Below are 21,471 nucleotides of genomic sequence, written 5' to 3' on the forward strand. Positions count from 1 at the left end.
GCTGCACTTACCAGCCTTACCTAGTGTTTGACACGCAATCGTTAATTAAAACGGGGATGTTCAGTGATAAATTAATTCACCTGCTCTTTGTGGAGAGAATGAAAGCCAAGAAAAATGATGACCTGAAGCTCTTTTCTTGAGTGTCTGCTCTTATATGCTGTGCTGAGTATTTGAGTTAGCTAAGTGTTCTTGCTCTATGTCAACAGAGATGCCATTTTACAAGTGATATATTTATTTCCAGAGAAGGAAACTCATGCAGGCCTGTGAAGCAGAAGAATGGTAGTGGTGTTAACAATCTCCTGGTCGTCAACAACGTTACTGAGAATCTCTTGTTTGTAGAATATTCTAGGCACTAGAGAGTGAACAGAGAAATAAAAGATGCAGTTCTGTCTTTAAGAACCAGTCAACCCTGATGGAAAGGGAGGACCAATATGTGAAAGAGACAGAATACATCTAAAGAGGGCCTGTAAATAAGTACAAATAAAAACCCAAGTGCAGCACTTAATGTTTTGGTTTCAATTATAGGCATTTATACTCATGACTTCTAAGCCTTCTTACGGATACCAAGGCCCTTAAGGACTGTTTTCCTTTCTCATTCATCTTGTACAGAGTACACACTCAAAAATGTTGAATGAATATATATGCTGCTATGGGGTACGCCTAAGCGCTGGGAAATTCTGGAGAGAAGCAGAGTGATACCCCTTGGGGAAGCGTTCCAGAGACTGAGCAGTGTTCTCCAGTATGAGGGAACTCATGGCTTGGCACAGAGAGGAGAGGGTAGAAGGAAGGAAGAGCTCTTGGGGAGTGAGCAAATCCAAACATTTAGACCACCATTCAGGGTCCTCCAGGACCTGCTCCTCTTCATCTTGCCTTCCTCGCTACTGCCCACAGCCACTCTTTGTGGCCTCATCATTCCCACTTGCTTCCCTCTCTTGGACTCTCTTCCTCCATTGATGGGCCAATCTACATCCTACTCCTACTTCAAGTCCAGGTGAAGGCACAGCCCCAGGAAACCTTCCAGGATATCTCTAGCCTCACTCCTTTCTTTATGAAATCAGATAGCCATGTTCATAGCTCCTTGCTCCAAACCTTCAGAAGAAGTAAGACACATCGTCGTGGTCTTCACTTTCAGGTAGCTTCCAAGGGAAAGCATGAAGCTAGACTACTACATACAAAATAACCAGAGAGAGCAGGGCCATACATATTTATCAGTACTAAATGATATGGTAGAGAATACAAGGGCTATACAGAGTAGCCTGGGGATCAGAAGTCCTAGTTCTGCTTCTGTAATCAACTAGTGGAGTATCTTTCAGCAGTCACTTAACGTTTGACCCTTGGTTCTTCATCCATAAAATGAGGGGTTTGTGCAAGATGCTGTGATTCCTCCTAGCTCTGTATACTGCAAGATGATGAAAGTTACAGTATTCATGTTAGATGAATGGGAAGTAGTGATTGGTTAGCTGGAGGGGACCGGGGACTCATGGAAATGCAGTAAATGATGGTAACCAGAAGGACTGACCCCCAAGGACTGTAGGATAGAGCCGAGAACCAGCTGGGGACTGGTTGAAGACCTGTTGCCCTGGTGTCATCAGCACATCAGCACAGTCTGTGGACCCTACACAAAGCTCTCACAGGGCAGAGAGGATCTGTCAAGCCTTGTGCACCCTTTGTCCCTGGGCCTCAAAGGAAGGGTCTTTTGAGACTCGTGTCTTCTCTCATTCTCTGAGCTCTTTCTGGTGCTTGACTTTCTTGCAAAAATACATTCAGTCTCTAGTCAGCCCGCCGTGTAGAAGGGTGATGTGTGTTAGCTGATCATCATAGGAAGCATCCTCTTTAAGTGGCCTACTTTGGCCAGCGGGCATATGGCAGCATCAGAACAACACACTCGCCTTTTCCCAGAGCAGTGCAGCATCCTGGCCTGGATGGCTCACTGTATGGTCAACTGTCCTGCTTCCCAGTGGCCCCAGGAACGTCAGCCTCCTCTCAGCACCCTGCTGCAGTCGCTGGGCAGGAGGACCTCCTCTTTGGCTTTTTTTTCCCCCCTATATGTTTTCTCTGACCATGAAAACAAACAAAACAAAAACCACTTAGTTACTGCAGAAAAGTTGCAAAGTATAGGAAAAGTATAAAAAGATTTTTAAACAAAATCACTAATTTCTACCCACCCCCAGTTATCATAAAATCCACATATGACCCTGAACCATATAAATAACCTATACAGTTTTATTTGGGGAAAATTTTAAACCCTCTATTGTAGAAAATTTCAAGCTTACACACAAGTAGAGAGAATAGAATATTGAGCCTCTGTGTAATCCAAACCCAGCTTCAACAGTTAAAAGATCTTGAAAGGATCTCTCATCTCCATTTTGGGCTTCCGGGCCAGGGCTCAGAAAGGGAGGTGACATAACAATGATATTGGAATAATTGGGATATTGGACTTATTAGGAGTTTTTAGGCACAGCAGGGCTCCGAGCTCCGTGGGTTTTGAGGCTCTCACTTGCGTGGACAACGTCATGGCAGCCTTTCTGGTCAGATGTGGCGCTGCTCATCCTCCCTCACTTTGACATTTATTCTTGAGTCTTCTTCCCAGGCATGTGGATGGATTTTCATGGACACCTCAACCCCTGTCTGCCCAGCACCAGTGGTGATCACCGCCCACGTCCAAAATGAGGCAGTGCTTACTGGTCCATGATGCTGAGCAGAGCTCCCAAGGGTGGTCTCATTGGAATCATGCCACTGCCTGTGGACCAGGGTGGGAGAGCTGTTATTTTCTGCTTCTCCTCTTTGGCTGACTGGTCCTACTCTGTTTTTCCACTAGTCAGAGAAGGGGAAGAATAGGTGGTGAAATGCCCAATAGGAAGTCCTCCTGGAGGTGCTTTGCCTATGGGCTGAGGCACTGCTGCATCAGTGACGGTCACTGGCAGTCCAGGCAAGTGGAGAAAGTGGCTGCTGGCCATCAAGTCCAGGAGGGTTTGGGAGGACCAGAATGCTTGGAGAGTCTTGATTACTTATCACAGGCCCCTGGCTAAGCCAGATGCTGCCTTTGGAGCCTGTTTGTGTGGGGAGACTTAGCATATTCATTAGATATGCTCAGGGATCTGAGACAGAATGAAATGCCCTGCCTCCAGGACTGACAGGTTCTGCATCCTTGCTGGGTGGCAGCAGGTGGCTGTGTTGCACTCGGGGCTCTCTGTCCTCACTCTTTTCACCTGCTCCCCCCACCCTTCTTTCTTGCCTGGGGACTGGGAAGACAGCTTTCATGTTCTGGCTGCCAGATCCTAGTGTTGGCTTTCTTCTTTATTGTGGTTCTCCCCTAGAAGGTGGTGACAGTATGGGTAGGATTGCTTTTAAGAGATTTGGAACCCAACGGGATATGGAGAGTCAAGTGTCCTCAAGAAGTTGACCCACTGTGGTTCTAGATTGGGACCCCTTCACTTTGCTCGCCTGGACCTTGGTTTCCTCTTCTACCAACTGATGGGTTGGATAGTGTGTTCTCATAATCTTCCAAGACTGTGGCTAGCATTCCTGGTATACAAGAAACCAGATTGCATGATCCACAAGCTTTACTTGCCCAGTGGTTGTATAGTATGCTGGGTGGGCATTGTGTCCTTTCCCTAAAATGTGGGTGTGGTCAAAGGGCAGTGACTCTGCCCTTAGAAACACCATCCACCATCTATCTGTGTGACTCAGGGGCAGGATGTTACCTGCATTGTAAGGCTGGTCAAAACCCTGAGGAGAAAGGGATTTAATGCCTTAAGTCAGATTCCCTATAAACTGTCTCTGGGACAGAGATTTTTGTGGCAATGATTTATCTATGGACTGCTTTCGGGAGAAACCTGTACCAATAGGAGGGAAGTAGAATAAGTCAGGAGAAAATACTAGGCAAAGGTGTGGTTGCAGACGTTTTAGCCTCAGTCTTATCCCCCAGGCGGCTCCACAGTGAGTTGCACCACAGAAGTTGTCCCATGCAGAGGTGGAGGGGCTGGGCCCTTGACACCCCTGCATCAGTGAGTTATTGGTTCCAGGTCACTGCCCCCCGTGGACAGGCATAAACTCCCAGATGAGGAGGGTCTGTCAGCCAGGGGCCAACATCTCAGGAGGATCCAGGTGTGAGCCATTAGCAGCCAACACTCAGAGCTGCTGGTGGGAGGGGGGTGGGTACACTTGCTGGTAAAGGAGACCTGATGGAGGCAGCACAGAATCTGCCACATCCAGGCTGCTGAGAGCCGGACAGGGAGTGGGGCTAGGAGGCAGGGTATGAGGGGGCTATTCTGAATATAAGTCCCTGAGCAAAGAGGGAATGGGGATGGCTCAGGACATGCCGGGAAATGCTCAGATGTGATTTTCCAATTAGGCCAACGTAACTGATGGTTATAGAAGTCAGGAGAACGTTACATTTGAGGGAAGGGAGATGGTGCCTAGGAAGGGGTGTGAGGGAAGCCCTGGGGTTATCTGGGTGCTGGCTGCACGGTTATGTACGCTTTGAAAAAATCCACTAAGAGCGCGCTTTTGATTCATGTATGTTTCAGTACAACATCCACACGGGGGCCCGGGGGCTGCTATCACAGGAAGGCAGGAGTTCCCTCATTTTTCTTCTCACGTGTCCCCTACCTCTTGACACTTCTGAATCTTTTTTTTTTTAATTGAAGTGTAGTTGATTTACAATGTTGTGTTGGTTTCAGGTGATTTACAATGTTGTGTTGGTTTCAGGTGCCTAGCACAGTGATTCAGTTACATATACATATATATATATATATATATATATCCATTCTTTTTCAGATTCTTTTCCCTTACAGGCCATCACAAAACATTGAGTAGAGTTCCCTGTGCTCTACAGTGGGTCCCTGTTGATTATCTATTTTATATATAGTAGTGTGTCTATGGTAATCCCAAACTCCTAATTTATCCCTCCCCACCCCCCTTTCCCCTTTGGTAACCGTAAGTTTGTTTTTTATGACTGTGGGGTTTTTGTTTGTTTGTTTGTTTTTTGGGGTTTTTTTGTGGTACGCGGGCCTCTCACTGTTGTGGCCTCCCCCGTTGTGGAGCACAGGCTCTGGACATGCAGGCTCACGGGCCCAGCCACTCCGTGGCATGTGGGATCTTCCCGGACGGGGGCACGAACCCGTGTCCCCTGCATCTGCAGGTGGACTCTCAACCACTGCGCTACCAGGGAAGCCCCAATGGCTGTGTTTTTTATGACTTCTTAATCTTAACCTTCTCCTCCTCTTTCTTTCACCTCCATGATAAACCTTTTCTCTGCCTTTCTGACCTCTGCTGCCTCCTGCCAAAGTAGTTTCTTAGACTGTCATGTGACTCTTTACTCTGAAAGCTTCAGCAAATCCTTTCCTGACCCCCTGGACCAGATCAGACGCACCTGTGGGTTGGCTCCCTGGTGGTCCCTTCATCACACTCATCTCGGTTTAAAGCCGCACAGTATGTGTGAGCTCACTTATTTAATGTGGGTCTCCCCATTATACCAGTTCATGGAGGCCAGGGCCTGAGACAGTTTTGTTCATCATTTATCCCCAGTACTTAGGAGAATATCTGTTGCCTAGTACATGGTCCACAAATTTGTTGAACAAAATATGGCCTTTAGGCTCTGAGACATGGACTGCGAGTCCCAAGTCCCTTGGGATGAAAAGGAGCTGTACACTTGGTGCTGGAATGAAGTGAGGGGCCCAGGCAAGGCATGTGAGCTGGGCAGTGCCGGATGCCCAGGTGTCATACCCTCAGGGAAGGTGGTAAGCAGTTGAATTGTCTTTGGCCTCCTCATTATATTTTTGTGTTAGCCTGTGAGAAGACCCACCAAAAAGGAACATTGTTAACTTTATTTCCTCCACCTCTTGCCCTCTCTGAATTTTCTCTCCCCGGGATGGTCTGCAGAGGCCTTGGACAGATGCTTTTGCTGAGACGAATGGCCTGGCCTCTTTGACAGCCCAGGGTGGCTGCTCCAGCCCTCCCTTGACCTGAGCTCACTTGGCAGTTCCAAAGCTCTCTCTCCGAGACAGAGCCTCTAGGCCAGCAGTTCTCAACTGGAAGCCATTTTTGCCCCCAGGCATTTTGGCAGTTCTGGAGCCACTTTTGGTTGTCACAACTAGGGGAATGCTGTTGGCATCCAGTGGACAGAAGCCACGGATCTGCAAATGCACCATACAAGACAGCTCCCACAGCCAATAATTATCCTGCCCACGATGCCGATGGTGCCCAGGCTGAGCCTGCGGCAGGCCAGGCCAGGGCTTGCCAGTGGGTGCCACCTCCAGCCTGGGAAGCAGGTGTACCTGAGAGACCTTTTTGTTTTTCCTCTGAAAGGACCCTGGAATAAGTATCCTCGTTTTTTCCCCCAGTTCCAATTCACTCAGCCTCCCCGCTCAGCTATATGTCATTCAGCCTCCCTGGTCAGAGCTGCTCTGTGAGAGGCGTGGACATCCAAGAGGAGGCCCTTCACCCTGCTTTCTGCAGAGCCTTGTGGAACCCTGATGGAGACCTGCTTCCAAGGATGGGGGCTATAGCACTGCCTTTGCAACCCAGGCCAGGGCTGGGCAGGGACCCCCTGCCTCTTGTCATCTCCATCCCCATCCTTCTTTCCAGCCCTCCTCCCAACCCTGCCTTCCACCATCTCCCCCATCACCCGGAGATTAATGTGATAATTGCCATGTGTGCCTGTTTACGCAGGGAGTGGGTGCACTCACCACCCCCAGTCAGGCAGGTTCCCAAAGGAACACATTCCCACTGTGTCAGGCCTGGTACCCGCTGAGCACTCCCTGTGCAGGGTGGGCCGCCACCCCCGACTGCTTTCTCTGTCATCAGCCCCATCCTGCGCACGTGTACACATGTGTGCGCATGTGTGTGTGTCACTCAGGGAATCAGCAGGTGAGAGAGATGGAGGGCAGCCTGCTTGCCAAGTCTAGGGGCTTGACCGGGTCGGTGGGAGGAGAATCAGCATCTTAAATAAGAGGATGTTGCCCCGAAGAAAAGCGCTCTCATGTACTGCCTGCCACAGAGTAGGTGTTCCATGAATGGCGGGGAGGAGGAAGCTGGTACTCTGTGTGCAGCCGTCTTTGCAGTGAGGGGCTGATTTACACTTTAGCTGCTCCACAATAGCGGTCTGGGCAGGGAAGGGTCCACTCTCCTGGGGCGAGAATCCAGTGGACCATGTTTGGAAAGCTGTAGGTCTCCTTCCCCGGGATCTTGCAAAGAGTACTTAGCACAGCTGTCCCCTGGCCCTGAAGGAAGAGTTGCTAGGGAGAATGAAGTGTGATGCTCCCGCAGGCAAGGTGCTTGGGAGAGTCACAGAAGCAGGGGGTACAGGGGAGAGGGAAGGAAAGGGAGAGGTTCTCCCTCTCACACAGGTAGCCCCTCCTCTCTCCCGTGTCCTGCTGTGTCCCAGACACACATGCCCACCCCAGAGGGAACACAGTCACAACTCTGAGGTTGAACTGGTACCTTTCTGCTTGGCACTCCTGAGTTCCCACCTCATATGGTATCAGGGCACTTGCTGCCTTCAGAGTTGTCGACTACTTTCTTCTTTTTTCATCTCAAAAGACACTTCAATAGTTGTCTCTCCTACATTGGACAGTTTTAAGGTTTTAATAATGATGAATCAGAAGGAGATTGAAGCTCTGATCAGCATCAGAAAGAACCTTGCCATTTTCGAGGAGGGAAGCATGAAGTCCTAGGCTTGCCCACTTCCTGCTGAGGTTTGTTCCCCTGTCCTGGTGGCCTTGTCATTGATCCACTGACAGGCATGGGAGGTGAGGGTGTGAGGCCACCTGGAGAGGAGGAACAGGAGGGGCCGAGGGAAGAGGAAGCCAGAGGGAGAGGCGGAAGGTGTAGAGAGGGTACGGCAAGTCTATTAAAAGGTTTGTGAATAATCTCGGGGAGCTGTCAAGCTGCTTTCTCCAGAAGAACCTTTTAAGCTGTCAGTCATCCTTAATGACCCCCTAGGGTTATTAACCCCCTAGCCGCTGGTGCTGGGGTCCTCCCAGATATTCTTTTTCTCCTTCTCTTCCCTTTCTCCTCTGTTCTTCTCATCCAACAGGCCCCAGTACCATGGTGGATGACTTTTTTTTTTTCTTTTAAAGCAATTCAGACAAAGCTTGGGGAGAATATCAGAATGAATTTGGTTTGGCATATTTTAAACACGAGAATCATCTTATTCAAAGTGTGGTCATTTATTGATTGGTTGAGCATCTATGTGTGCCAGACACTTTGTCAGATGCCAGATACAGAGATGAGCAGACAGTGAAGGCTCTTGCCTTAATGTAGGTTACAGAGAAACCAAAACATTCTCACAGCACACTGAGTAAAAGGACACTCTCCATCAGCAGTATTTTAGAGAATGGGGAAGCACATTCCAGACTCGGGGCCTGTGAGGGAAGTCCTTCTCTCCCTGTATTTCACAGGCTGTATTTCCTGATATGTTAATAGATTGCCGTTGAAAAGGAGGTTTTGTAATCAAGGAAGTGTAAGAAATGATGGAGGAAATAAAGTTAATAATGTTCCTTTTGGGTGGGTCTTCTCACAGGCTGACACGAAAATATAATCTGCTGTGTTTCCCCAGTTTCTTTGGTTCCAGAAGCTCATTTTCCACAGAACACATGAACATCTTACAGATTGCTAGCAATGAGGAGAACACAATTTGGGAATTGTTCTTCACTGTGCAGCATCCCTGGCAAATAGTCACCCAACTGAAATTGCTCTAACCATCCTCAAAACGTAGCACAGTCACTCCTGGGACCAAAAACAGATTAAAAGTCACAATTTCATCATTGCCGTTGCTGACACCAACTAATGTTTATTGGCAACTGAGCCCTGATCTGGGTGCTGGGAGCAGACTCAGTTCTTGCTGCCAAAGAACTCTAAGGGTGGGGCTGACTGTCTAAGCCATGGAGTGAATGAAACTTGTTTATCTGGAGCACCACCGGTGAACCATCAGCGCTAACCAGTCTTTACAAAATGTTGCATTTATAGTCATGGATAAAGATAGAGGTAGTTATACAAAGATCATTCAGTCCATCCTGTAGCTCACAGGAAGAACCATGTCTCAATTATCTCAGAAAAAATAGCTTCCTGTGTCCATTAAAACCCCCTGTGGCCCTTGGCATCTAGTTCTTCTGCATCTTCCTTCTGATATCAGGAGAAATTTTCTCTGCAGTCTGACCCGAATCTGCCCTGCTTACACTTGACTGACCAGCCCTGGTTGAACCAAAGAGCCTAGATCTTATACACTGAAATTGGCAGGTCTCTGCTTTTGTTCATACAGTTCAGAAGGTGTTTCTTTGTTTTTAACTTTTATTCTGCTTCATTTGCAAATGTATCTCTCTGAACAGCATAGGGGCAAGACAAAAAGACACGAGCTTGGTGAAAGAGGTTGCCTTAGAAGCTATTTTTTAATGGAAAAATCTACTGTACGGTGATAGCTGCCATGATCAGTGGGAGGCTATATTTTATAGGCTGACATATTTGAATGGGAGGCAGAAGGAAAATGAGATAATTTGGGGAAAAACAAGATAGAATGTCATAGAAGTCCATGGGAAGCAGGAAGACAATGAATCAAAATATGTTTGCAAAGTTAGTAGTGAGAGGAGAAAAAGGTAAATCACGGGGATAAGAAACACTTTGCAATAGAAATTCCGAATTCAGATCTTCATTTTACTAATTTAGCATGTGAATTTTAGGCATGGCATTTGATTTGGATGGCCTTGTTTCTCCAGTGAATTGGGAATAAAATATCTTTGCAGAAACTTTTGAGTTTCAAACAGGTATTAAAGTTTGTGTGTGAGGGGTGGAGTGGGATTGGGGTGATTCAAAGCCCTGTATATGTAAAATGCAATTCAGGTGGACTTGTTGGGAAGATTTGGGGTTGATATCATGAGGAGACAAAGCTTAGTTGAGAGGTCCATGTGTTAGGACTTTTCAGAATTCTCCAAAACTGTTTAAAGGTCCTTAATGAGACATCCTACTGAGAGTTGCTTTATGTTTTTTGTGTTTTTTTTTGGCTAAGACATGTCATATAATCCTCCCTCAGCCCCCTACCATTCAAGGGCCTTGCATCTCACTTGTGGTATAAGAATCCAGAATATGGGTTTCCATGCAGTTTTTAGTTCACTGTGTGTTCACATTAGAGAGAGAACAAGGGATCACTCTTCAAATCTAGATTTATTCCTTCTTTTACCAGAGCCTTCCCAGGGCCAGGCCTGATCTAGCTCTGTGCTATTGGACTATGATGGAAGCAGGAAAGCCAGAGCCCAGGGTCACGAGCTGAGCAGGATGTGGATGACATTAATCTCTCCCAAGCAACCGGTGAAGGTGTTTGCCAGCATCCCTGGAATAAAGTGATGGACACAGCCTGCCTCTGTCCTTTGAGAACTTGCCCAGTTTAGAGTACAAAGGCTTAGTACCCACATCACCAAACACTGTAAAACCAGTGATTATTTGCATGATCTTAGAAAAGTATTTTACCTTTCTGGGTTCACTTACCTGCTGAGTGAGGGTGTTAGACCATTCCAATTCAGGATGTTACGTGTGGCTGACACGGTGCCCTTCACAGTGTACATGGAGAACATGAGTTAATCTACAACCACATTAAATTGGGAGTGAAGTGAGGCAGTGTTTAACTGTATTGCACTGTGCTTTTTCATCACCCTATATGTGCTGCAGGAACGGAGGCCTTCACCTGGCGGATGGTTCTGATGAAGTATTAAGGAACCATTTTTCTTCCTTTCAGACCAATGATGCCTTAGGAGCCACCTGGAATTGGCTGTACTTCATCCCCCTGATCATCATTGGATCCTTCTTTGTTCTCAACCTCGTCCTGGGAGTGCTTTCTGGGTAAGCCAAATGTTTCTCTCTCCTCTTCTTTCTAACGATAAACTAGTGCTCCTGACTCCTTGCAGATTCATTCATGTAACCTTCATCAACTGGGCAGCCCCTATGTGCCAAAAGCTGTTCTAGATTCTGGGAATGCAGTCATGAACCATCGTTTTAATCATCTTTAGTATTCTTAGGAATTAAAAAATCTTTAGACTGGTACAACCTTGAACATGGTAGCTAGTGAGAGTCCATTTATCCATCCATCCTTTCATTCTGTCATTCAGCAGAGACCTTCTGTGTCAAAACACTGTGCTGGTTGATAGACATATAATGTTTAATAAGAAACAGGATTTACCCTCAAAAGGTTCTTACTCTATTGTGTATTGGACATCAAATTCCATATTTGTGGCTTGAATTAGTATACATCAGTTAGCAAGTATGAATGTTCAATGCCATTGCAAAGAGCACATAAAGTATAAGGCACGGTTTCTGCCTTTAAGAAACTTATGTTTTGCTGAGAAGACAACACAAACACTTGAAACAGGGAACAGGAGTTCTTTTACTGACTAATATAAGATACAGTTCATTTGTTTTGGGGAAGGGACAAATCTATATAGTCTGAAGCTATCAGAAATGGTTTCATAAAGGATTGGGATTTTGCTTGGGATACAAAATATGTAATAGAATAAAATAGAATATATGGGAGTGAATATTCCAGGAAGTTGAGCACCACACCATAAGCAAACATGAAGAAATGGTATTCATTGTGGAGAGTGAGGAGACCAGAATGCAACCAAATTTAACTTGAGTAGAAATTTCATTTGGGAATTGAAAGGATAAAATAGGAGGGCTAAAACAGGGCCTTAGAGAGGCTTTCATTTTTCTAAGCAAAGCTGAACGTAATCTCTTGTCTGAATGGCAGACATTCTTGAAATGGAAATTTATAAGGTGGTCCTTCTCTTTAAACGTGGCAGATTGAACCAAGTTGGGCATCTCTTATAAGTCCACTAACACAGGAAGTAAATATTGAAAGGACACAGTGACAAAGAGAACAGGAGAGGGTATGAAAACAGATGAGAGATGTCAACAGAACTTTTGAAGACAGTAAATGGTAACTAATCTAGTGGCACGAAAGCTGAGGTTACACTGCCTCCAGTGAGGAATGCCAAGAAAAAAGCAAAATGACAGCCCTAGAAAGGCTCAGGAATTGAGGCACCAGGTATGTCTAAAAGCTGGGGTATGGGGGGGGATTCTAGAACAAGAGGATTTTTCCCAGTTCCTAGATGCATTCTCCCCGGTACCTTAGATCTCTTCCCCCAGACACTGCTCACAGGTGCCTGTCCCACCCAGCCCCCTCCCCCCACCAGCCAAAGTTAGAAGATTTCCTCTCTGAGGAGGCTGAATCAGAGAAGTGTGGAATAGTAACATCAGGGTGGGGTTGATATTCTGCACTGAAAATGGGAGTGTTACATGAAAGTCTACAAACTGAATGTCATGGTCCCAGCCCACTTCTACTGCTTGGCTCTCAAAAATGGAGGAGTTCACAGCCTTCCTCTATGGGGGAACTACCCATCTGAAGAGAAAAGACGTCTGTATCCTGATATTTGAGGGTAATCAGAGAAATGGTCCCATCCCTCACCTTCAGTGAGGCTCACCATATTAGTTTCCTGAGGCTGCCCCCAACAAATTACCACAAACTAGGTGGCTTAAAAGTGTGAGAGAAATTGTCTCATAGTTCTGGAGGCTAGAGGTCCAAAATCTGTCAGGGCCACGCTACCTCCAAGGGCTCTACGGGAGAATTTCTTTGCTTCCTCTTCTAGCCTCTGGTGGCTCCAGGCATTCCTTGGCTCTGGCTGTGTCACTCCAGTCTCTGCCTCCATGGTCAAGTTGCCTCCTTCTCTTCTGTCTAGAATCTCCCTTTGCCTCTCTCTTATGAGGACACTTGACATTGGACTTAGGGTCACCTGGATAATCCAGGATGACCTCTTCATCTCAAGATCCTTAACTTAGTTACATCTGCAAAGATCCTTTTTCCAAATAAGGGAACATTCACAGGTTCCAGGAATTAGGATGTAGACCTATCTTGGGGGGAGGGGGCCACCAGTCAAACCACTACACCCAGTATTCTACAAGCCCCAACCATTCATGCAGGAGTTTCCAGTAAGCCTTTTATGCTTTGCTCTTAAATATAAACACACAGCTAGGGGTCATCAGCATTCAAAGAAAAGGTCCAACACAAAAGACAAAATCAAAAAAACAGGAAAAAGGAACTTGAGGGAACATGAATAATGCAGGGAGCGGAAGATAACTTTTTAAAAGTATAATTGATATCAACAGAGATAGAAGAGAAATTATTTTATCCACAAGGCAGCAGATTGCTATTAAAAAAAGAGAACATTTAGCAGTTAAAAAGAGCTCTTGGAAATTAATGTAAAATATTAGTGTAAAATTTATATTAATGTAAAATTAATTAATGTAAAAACATTAAAATGTAATAAAAATAAATGGTTGGATTATAAAGTTGATGAAATCACTCAGAAAGTAGAACAGAAATAAGAAAATTAGAGGATTGGTTCAACATTGAACTAATAAGAATTCCATAAAGAAAATGGGGAAATGGAGAGGAAGAAATTAACAAAGAAAAATACCAAAAATGTTCTCAGAACTAATAAACTCATACTGCCAGATTAAAAGATCTGTTGAGACACGTGCAAGGATATTCTTTCTAGTATTAGTTTTTGATGGTGGGGACTTGGAGAAAATCTGGGTACCTATAACTAGGAGAGTAGTTAGGTGTCTGTTGGATGACATACTATGTGCCAGTCAGGAGCAACAAAGACCATGTACATGTTAAAAACAGAGTTTAGTGAAAACAAGAAGGAAACAGTATAATACCATCCACATAAATTTAAAAATACAGGTACACATAATATACAGTTCGTAAAAATTCATTCAAATAAAAACTGTACATTGAATATATTGTAATGGTTGTTTGTATGGCAAGGAGATGGGAGGTGGATGTGGAGAAAAAAAGGAACAAGTGAATTAATCATAAAAATGCCAACTGAGCACTCAACACAACAGTTGAGAAGAGATTACACCAAGATAAATCATGACATTTCAGAGCATCTGAGTAAAATAATATTCTGAAAGCTTAGTAAGGAGCTGAATTTTATCTATAAAGAATCAGGAATTAGGATGGCTTTGGACATCTCCATGACATTGAAAGTTAGAAACCAATAGAGAAGTTCCTAAAAAATTTTTTGGAAAAAAATTTCCAAGATAGAATGCATATACCTAGCCAAAATGGCAATTATTTGTGAGGATGGAATAGCAATATTTTTTTTGACACTTTCTCTGAAGAAGTTACTGGAGAATGTGTGTCACTAAAAATAAAGAATTAATTGAAGAAAGAGAAGGACCCGAGACTCATGGAAACAAGGGATTCATTAGAGAGAAAGAAGGGAGATTTCCAGGATGATGATGAAGGGAACTTAAGGATAATAACTGTCAGAAGGCCTAGTGAGCAGGAAGTTCAGATTTGAGTAGGATGACAGAGGGCTCTAAAAATATGTTTAAGAAAAAAATGAAATTAATATGTTTCCCAATGTGTATTATTCTACCTACAAGAGTTTAATTTTTTCTAAAACTTTGTATATGAATATATAAATATTTATATGTATTTGCACACACACACCAATCTAAGCAATTAATTCCACAAAATACAGAAGTGTTACCACTAAAGTAATATAAGCAAAGTAAGTACTCCATACTGCTCAGCTGTCAATCAGACGTACATTGTACACACTGGATTTTGAGATAGCCCCTATGGTGCTATAATTGCCTTAAGAGGATGGGGGAGAATAAGGATGTGGGAGGAGAAGGGAATGTCAAAGACTAAAATCTTAGGTTCTACAGTGGGGAAGTCCTTAAGTGATAACTAAAACTGAAATATCAAGAAAGAACAGTTGTGTAAGTATAATATTTATAAAGTTGGAAATGAATACTAGAAGAACCAGGTAAAAGAGTTATAAGTGGTTGCCTTGGGGAGTCAGATTCAGGGGTGAGAAGGGGTGAGGCAGTGGGTTGCTATTTTTTCATTGCAAGCTTTAAAAAATTTTGACTTTAAAACTCAACATGCATGACTTGGAGAAAAATAGGAATTAAATTTTAAAATGACTGCACACACACAAAAAGTGTAGGATGAAAGGAGTGTATAAGACTCTTTATCTAGCATCGTGGGGGGAGGATTGGCCTGGAGAGAGACTAGATACAGGATTAAGGAGGAAACAGCCATATTAGTCAACTCTGTGGTACTAAGAGCCTTGGGTGACTTGTGAAACGGTTATGAAGGAAGGACAAGAGACAGTGTGAAGAAGTTCTTAATAGTGTGTATCTTGAGTGGAGAGTCGTAAGACATAATGCGATTTCTTATGTGTGTACTCATTCAGTGAGCATTTATTGACATCCTTTAGGCTCAATAGGTAATTCTCTCCACATAGCCTATAGCTACAACTCACCTGCTCTACCTCAATGACTGCCCAGGAGGGACCTGACCATAGACTTCTTTCTTCTTGTGTTTCTTCTGAGGGGATGATCTCTTGTTTGTATAATCTTATCCGACATTCTTTGTCCTTACTTGTCCATGTTTTAGTTGAGAAAATTCAAGTCAGATTCTCACTATTGAATAACAGGTCATTGATGTTCCAGATAAGGTTCCAGTGTGGGTTGAGGATGTGTCATAACAGAGCTGGAAGTGGGACAAAGCACTGCCCTGAAACCCAATTCCTGTCTGACCGTGTCCACTCTGATGGACTAGCTCTAGTTTGGAATTGCATCTTTGAATTCTCCTACATCCTTCTCTGGGTGGGAAAGCATGGGAGGTTGGGAGAAATGTGAGCTTGGGCATCTGACAGTCACGGGTGACATCCTAACCCTGCCGCTTGTTAGCATTGTGCACTTGGACAAGTTACTCTGAGCCTGCTTCCTCCTCTGTGAAATGGGATAGCCATATCCCTCTCCCAGGCAGAAGCCTAGCCCAGGTCTGGCATGGAGTAGCCGTCAGCTCTTACACCCTTTGATATTATCGATGTTCGTTTTCCCTGCCTGTTAGGTGCAGGTGGCTATCATCTGAGTAGCAGCCTATGATGTTGGGCTTGAACCTGCCGCCAGGCCATCAGTTCCTCTCTGACCGGGAGGCGGCCTCCTCAGGTTCGGAGATGAAACAGAACTGCATGGCATATGCCTCCTTAGCGCTTCTGGAGAAGCCTAGGAAGTGCCAGGAGCAGCTGGGAACAGCTGGTGTGAATAAATTCCAACATTTAAAAGCGTGTTAACAATAGGGGCCTTACAGGCTGGGGCTGGAATATTTCTGTCCTGGTTTCTTTTTCTCGTTCTCATGCTCAACATGTATTGGGTTTCACTGGTGTCTGCAGAGGGTTCGGCAGCAGCTAGTTCTGTGTACAGGGTTGTGGGGGGGGGCATGGGCTCTCTCTCCTGCTTTGTCTGATTCTCACATGCCCCTGGAGGGGATGGAGGCGTTCTCCTTCGAGTAAGAGGTTGCTTGGGAGTTGCACTCATAAGCCAGGCAAAAGCTCTGAAGGTTTTATCTCTGGGATACATGTTCCCAGTGACCTGCAGGCAGTTTGAACGTTAGGTACCGAGGTTTCCTAAAGCAGGGAGAAGGCAATGGAAGGAGGAACCCCTCTGTTGGGCAAGTGAAGAAGAGTCCGGTGAGTGGGGGCAGGCAGGCCACACTGGTGCTTATGGCCCACCAAGTGTGGAAGTGATGGATGCACCTGTCCCATGGGCATGGGCCTAGGTGGGAGGAGGGCTCAGGGGTATGTTTGTCCGTTTCAGTGTATTTAAACAGGAAATGTGGATAAAAGCTGCGTTGCATTTTTACTTGTCTCAGAGGAAATGGGATTTGATGAAAACCATTAGTTTAGGCTTGAAGAGAAGCAGAGCTTCCTGTCTCCATGGAAACAAAACAGGGCTGCTTAAGTACATCCTGAAGTGCAGTCAGGGGCTACAGGGCAGAAGGCTCATGCAAACAGAAAATGACCCTTACCCCATTGCCTCTACTCTCTGCTCCCAGGGCTTCTGGAGAGAGGGAGGTAGGCTTGGGGGAGCAGCTGTGCTGTCTCCAAACTAGGACAGGGACAGCCGAGCCAGGGATTGCTTACACATGCACACAGGGAGCATGTATGTAAAGCATGTCATAGTTTTCAGAGCACCTTTGCTTAGGTAGACACTATCTTTATTTACAGATGGGAAGAGGGCAGTTTAGAGGTGCTAACCCCCAAGTAGTTGCTGGCAGAGGTGTGGCCAGAGGTAATAATTTCCCACCTTCTGGTTAGGGACTTGTTTTAATACACCTACACCAGGTGGCCTCCATCCAGGAATACTGGCACCCAATGTGGCACAACTAGAGCAAGTTGGCCAGTGGTTAACCTAGAATATCATCCTGACATACAGATGTTGGTACGAGTTTTAATCTGTACCTACATTGAAGCACGTACTTATTCTCATACACTGGTCTTCAGTACACAATGTGACCTGGTACATACAAAGTAGAAGATGCCAAGGCCCACTGTCCAGGTCCTCTTGCCCTCAAGACTAATAGCGAGTGGTGGACTGTCCGTATAAGAGGAGAAATTCTTCTGGTCGCATCTCTTGAATGAGTGGAGTGGCTCCCATTACTGGCAAGATGACTGTGGTCTGTCTGTCTTGCCACCAACTCCTTTGCTGGGTAGGTTTGACGATTCAGTGCAATTCAGCAAAAGCTGATTGTGTGGCTACTACGCTTAAGACACCACACTAGACTCTGAGAATACAAAGATGAGTAAAAGAGATTGTAGATTCATTAAGGAAATCATTCAAAATACATGTAATGGTGTCTAAATTCAATAGATCCAGAATTCTAGCCCTATCAAAAGTTAAAGTTTCATATGTCATGTATTTTGGGCACCTACTATCTTGTGAAGCATTGCTGAGAATACAAAGGTGAGTAGGACCTAGGTCCTGTCCACAGGGAAGAGGCTAATGAATGTACCTTCAATATTAAATGTTGGATATCCTGTCACCTGCCATCACGAGACGGCACCTGAGCATTTCCCAGGCCTGACTTGAGATGGGAATGGCTGGTGGTCTTAAGAAGGAAATTGTTCATGCCCAGATCAGTGGTCCAGATGAGCACTCTGAGGGGTTGGTGGGTATCAGTTTGGCCTGTGTGTGATCTTCCCGAGTCAGACTGACATCGAAGGAGACTGGCTAAGATAAGCGTGTGCATGAACCACACAGTAATTCTCCTGCCAGGATTCCGACACTGGAATCAACTGGGAGAAATTCAGCGAGCAGTTCCTGAGTGCTTGCCATATGTCACTTGCTCCTAGGGCTGGGAATGAGATCAGACAGGGACAGAGAGCTGCTACCCTCAGCGAGCTTGTAGTCTAGGTGGAGAGGTAGAGAGATAGCACAGGGTGAGCATTTATATTAGACGGGGGCAAGGATCAGGCAGGGCCACCTGAAGAAGGTGACATTGATGCACTCTTTTGAAGAATGAGTAATGGCCAGCAAGAAGTAGGGAAGAGGACTTTCCAGCAGGTTGGTAGTCAGGAAGATGTATAACGAGAGGCCATTGTGAGTGACTGGAGTGAAGCATGTCGGGGGCTGTAGAGGAGGAGGTGAAACTAGAGGCAGAGGCTCATCATGCATGGTCCCTCCTGTGGGCTAAACCTGAGTTCAAACCTGACCCCTAGAGCTGATGGTGGGGGGGTTCTCAAGCTTAGCAGGGAAGACAGCCAGTTTGCATTTGAAGATGATTACCCTGGAGAAGTGAGATTAGAGGCAGGGAGACATGTTTGGAGCAACAGATGAAGAAAGAAGCAGAGAAGCAGTGAGGCAGAGGGGAGTGGTGATGGAGAAGGTGGACCAGATCCAGAAGGTGTTGGTGGGATGGGATCTGCATGACTTGGTGACTGTGTGGGTGTGTTTGAGTGTGTACTGGGGGTGGAAATAAGAGGGAAGTGTCTTGGACTACTTCTAGATTTTTAAAAAAATTTTTTTATTGAAGTATAGTTGACTTACAATATCGTGTAAGTTTCGGGTGTGCAGCACAGCATGCATATATATATATATATATATATATATATATATACACAAACACACACATGCACACATTTATATTCTTTTCCAGATTCTTTTCCCTTATAGGTTATTACATAATATTGAGTATAGTTCCCTGTGCTCTACAGTAGGTCCTTGTTGATTATCTACTTTATACATAGCAGTGTGTATATGTTAACCCCAGCCTCCTAATTTATCCCTCCCCTAACCCTTCTTTCCCCCTTGGTAATCATAAGTTTGTTTTCTGTCTGTGAGTCTCTTTCATTCGGAATTGAGCCACTAGGTGGCCGAGGGAGAACACAGGACAAAGAGGTTTTGAGGGAAAGAATTTAGGTTTTGTACCTATAGGGTTCGAGAAAGGGTAATGCATTTTACACCTTTGGCTAGTTCACAGCAGTAGTATAGGGTTTGTTTTAGGTTGATTTTTTTTTAAGCTGTAATTTATTGAGACTGTGCTATGCACCAAGCATTGTGCTAATCCCATGACACACATTGTTTCATTTAATCCTCACCGTGACCCTTGAGTTATTACTATCTTTTATAAATAGGATAGCTGCGACGGGAAGGTTTGGTAATTTGCCTAAGCTCACAAAGCAGCAGGTTCAGAATTTGGATGGAGGTCTGGCCAGACCCAAATACATCTTGCATATAGTTTAAATGTCCTTGTTAAAAGGAATTTATCTGGGATCTAGTATCGCAGAACTCGATGGAAATGAAGGGGCCCTTGGTGGCTGGTGGGACATATAGAGCTTTCCAGTCCTGCAGACAGAGATTTCATGTCAGACACCTGCAATGACCAGAGTAGAGTGTTCATAGTTCCCACTTTGACTGGAAGCATGCTCCTAGATGAGTTGCTTGCCCATGAGACTCCCACATAAAGCTATGAGGGTTTGTGGAAACAGTCTGCATTTCCCCAAGAAGCTGTTTTGTGTATCAGTTGTCAGAATTGTACCTTAGAGTGTGATAAAAATTATTTGAGGCAGAAGGGACTATAAGTGTAGTTTACTCCTGGCCTCCATGTTATAACCGAAGAAGTGTGACCAGAGAGTGAAGAGACTTCCTGAAGTCATATGCAGCTATTTAGCAGCAGATCTTGACTAGAACCTAGTCCTCTAGTTCCCTGTTCAGAATGCTTATTTCCTCTGCACAATGGGGATAGCTTAGCAGTAAAATACAGACTCTGTAGAGAGCGTACCTGGGTTTGAATCCCACGTCCATCACTTGTCATCTGCATGACCTTAGGCAAGTTGCTCCACATTTCTATACCCTCGATTACCCGATTGCAAACAAGGATTCTAGGATCCACCATGTAGGATTGTTGGGGAAACTAAATCAGATCATTCATGTTAAGTGTTCAGTACCTGGGAGATAGTAAATACTTAATCAGTGTTAGCTCTGAGTAGCAGATTTCTTCTCTCCAGACCTTGGTTTACACCTCAATAGGTAGGGCTGGGAAAGAGTCATTTTTACTTACCAAGTCTCCCCATTGAGTCAATTAGCATGAACTCGGATGTTTTCAGATACCACTGGTAGGGCTGACCATCCATGGCACCCTATTCCCTAGAGGGAATAGTAATGATGGATCATTGGACCACACCCCTGTACCTCCACATGTGGCCATCACCTTGGACCCTATACCCCTTGCAGTTTCTTAGCAATGCCCTCTGCTCCTGTGGTCTGGAGTAAGCCTTGCCCCTTAGTTTTCCTTGTTGAATTCCTGCTCATCCCTCATCACCTGTTTCAGCTTTGACTTCCTTCATGAGACCTTTCCAGATCCATGCTGCCACTCCCATTCTGCAGTTAGGATTAAAATCTTTCTCCCATATGCTCTTATAGCACTATGTACCTGTCCATTAAAACCTATTACTCAGTATAACATTACACTATTTTGTTATGTCATTTAATAATAATAAAAATGCTAAAGAAAAGAGCTGACATTTATTGAAAGCTCGTTATCTGCCTGATACTGTGCTAAATACTTTATACACATTATTTTGATTAATTTTATAATAGCCTCATGAGTAAGGTAGTATTGTTAACCCCATTTTATAATAAATGAGGAAATGGAGGCTGAGAAAGTTTGAGTCTTGAATATGACTGATATCAGGGGGCAGAACTCTCCTGTCCCGCCCAGGATGCACTGTCTTCCTTGTATTGGAGTTATGAATGTCCCTGTCACCTGTTAGGTTTTCTTTCTTTTTAAAAAAAATTGTTTCTTGCCTTTTTTTTTTTTGGCTGCAGTGGGTCTTTGTTGCTGCGAGTGGGGGCTACTCTTCATTGCGGTGCGCGGGCTTCTCATTGCAGTGGCTTCTCTTGTTGCAGAGCATGGGCTCTAGGCATGCCAGCTTCAGTAGTTGCAGCACGCAGGCTCAGTAGTTGTGGCGCATGAGCTTAGTTGCTCCGCAGCATGTGGGATCTTCCCAGACCAGGGATTGAACCTGTGTTCCCTGCATTGGCAGGTGGATTCTTAACCACTGAGCCACAGGCAAGTCCAGGTTTTATTTCCTATGTTGGAGATGGCTTTCCACATAA

At 45.0% G+C, this 21,471-nt stretch overlaps 1 protein-coding gene across 3 annotated transcripts in view; it reads left to right on the forward strand.

Moving 5' to 3' along the window:
* CACNA1E (calcium voltage-gated channel subunit alpha1 E) overlaps positions 1 to 21,471 on the forward strand; it is a gene marked incomplete at its 3' end in the record, with an annotated part of 302,403 nt that overhangs the window by 148,809 nt on the left and 132,123 nt on the right. For all 3 annotated transcript variants that reach the window (XM_081225453.1, XM_081225454.1, XM_081225455.1), the window contains exon 7: positions 10,727 to 10,830. In XM_081225453.1, the coding sequence (XP_081081579.1) occupies positions 10,727 to 10,830 (104 nt within the window). The remainder of the gene's footprint in view (positions 1 to 10,726; positions 10,831 to 21,471) is intronic.

This window comes from Mesoplodon bidens, assembly GCF_964165515.1.
Source record: "Mesoplodon bidens genome assembly, chromosome: 2".
Lineage (NCBI taxonomy): Eukaryota > Metazoa > Chordata > Mammalia > Artiodactyla > Ziphiidae > Mesoplodon > Mesoplodon bidens.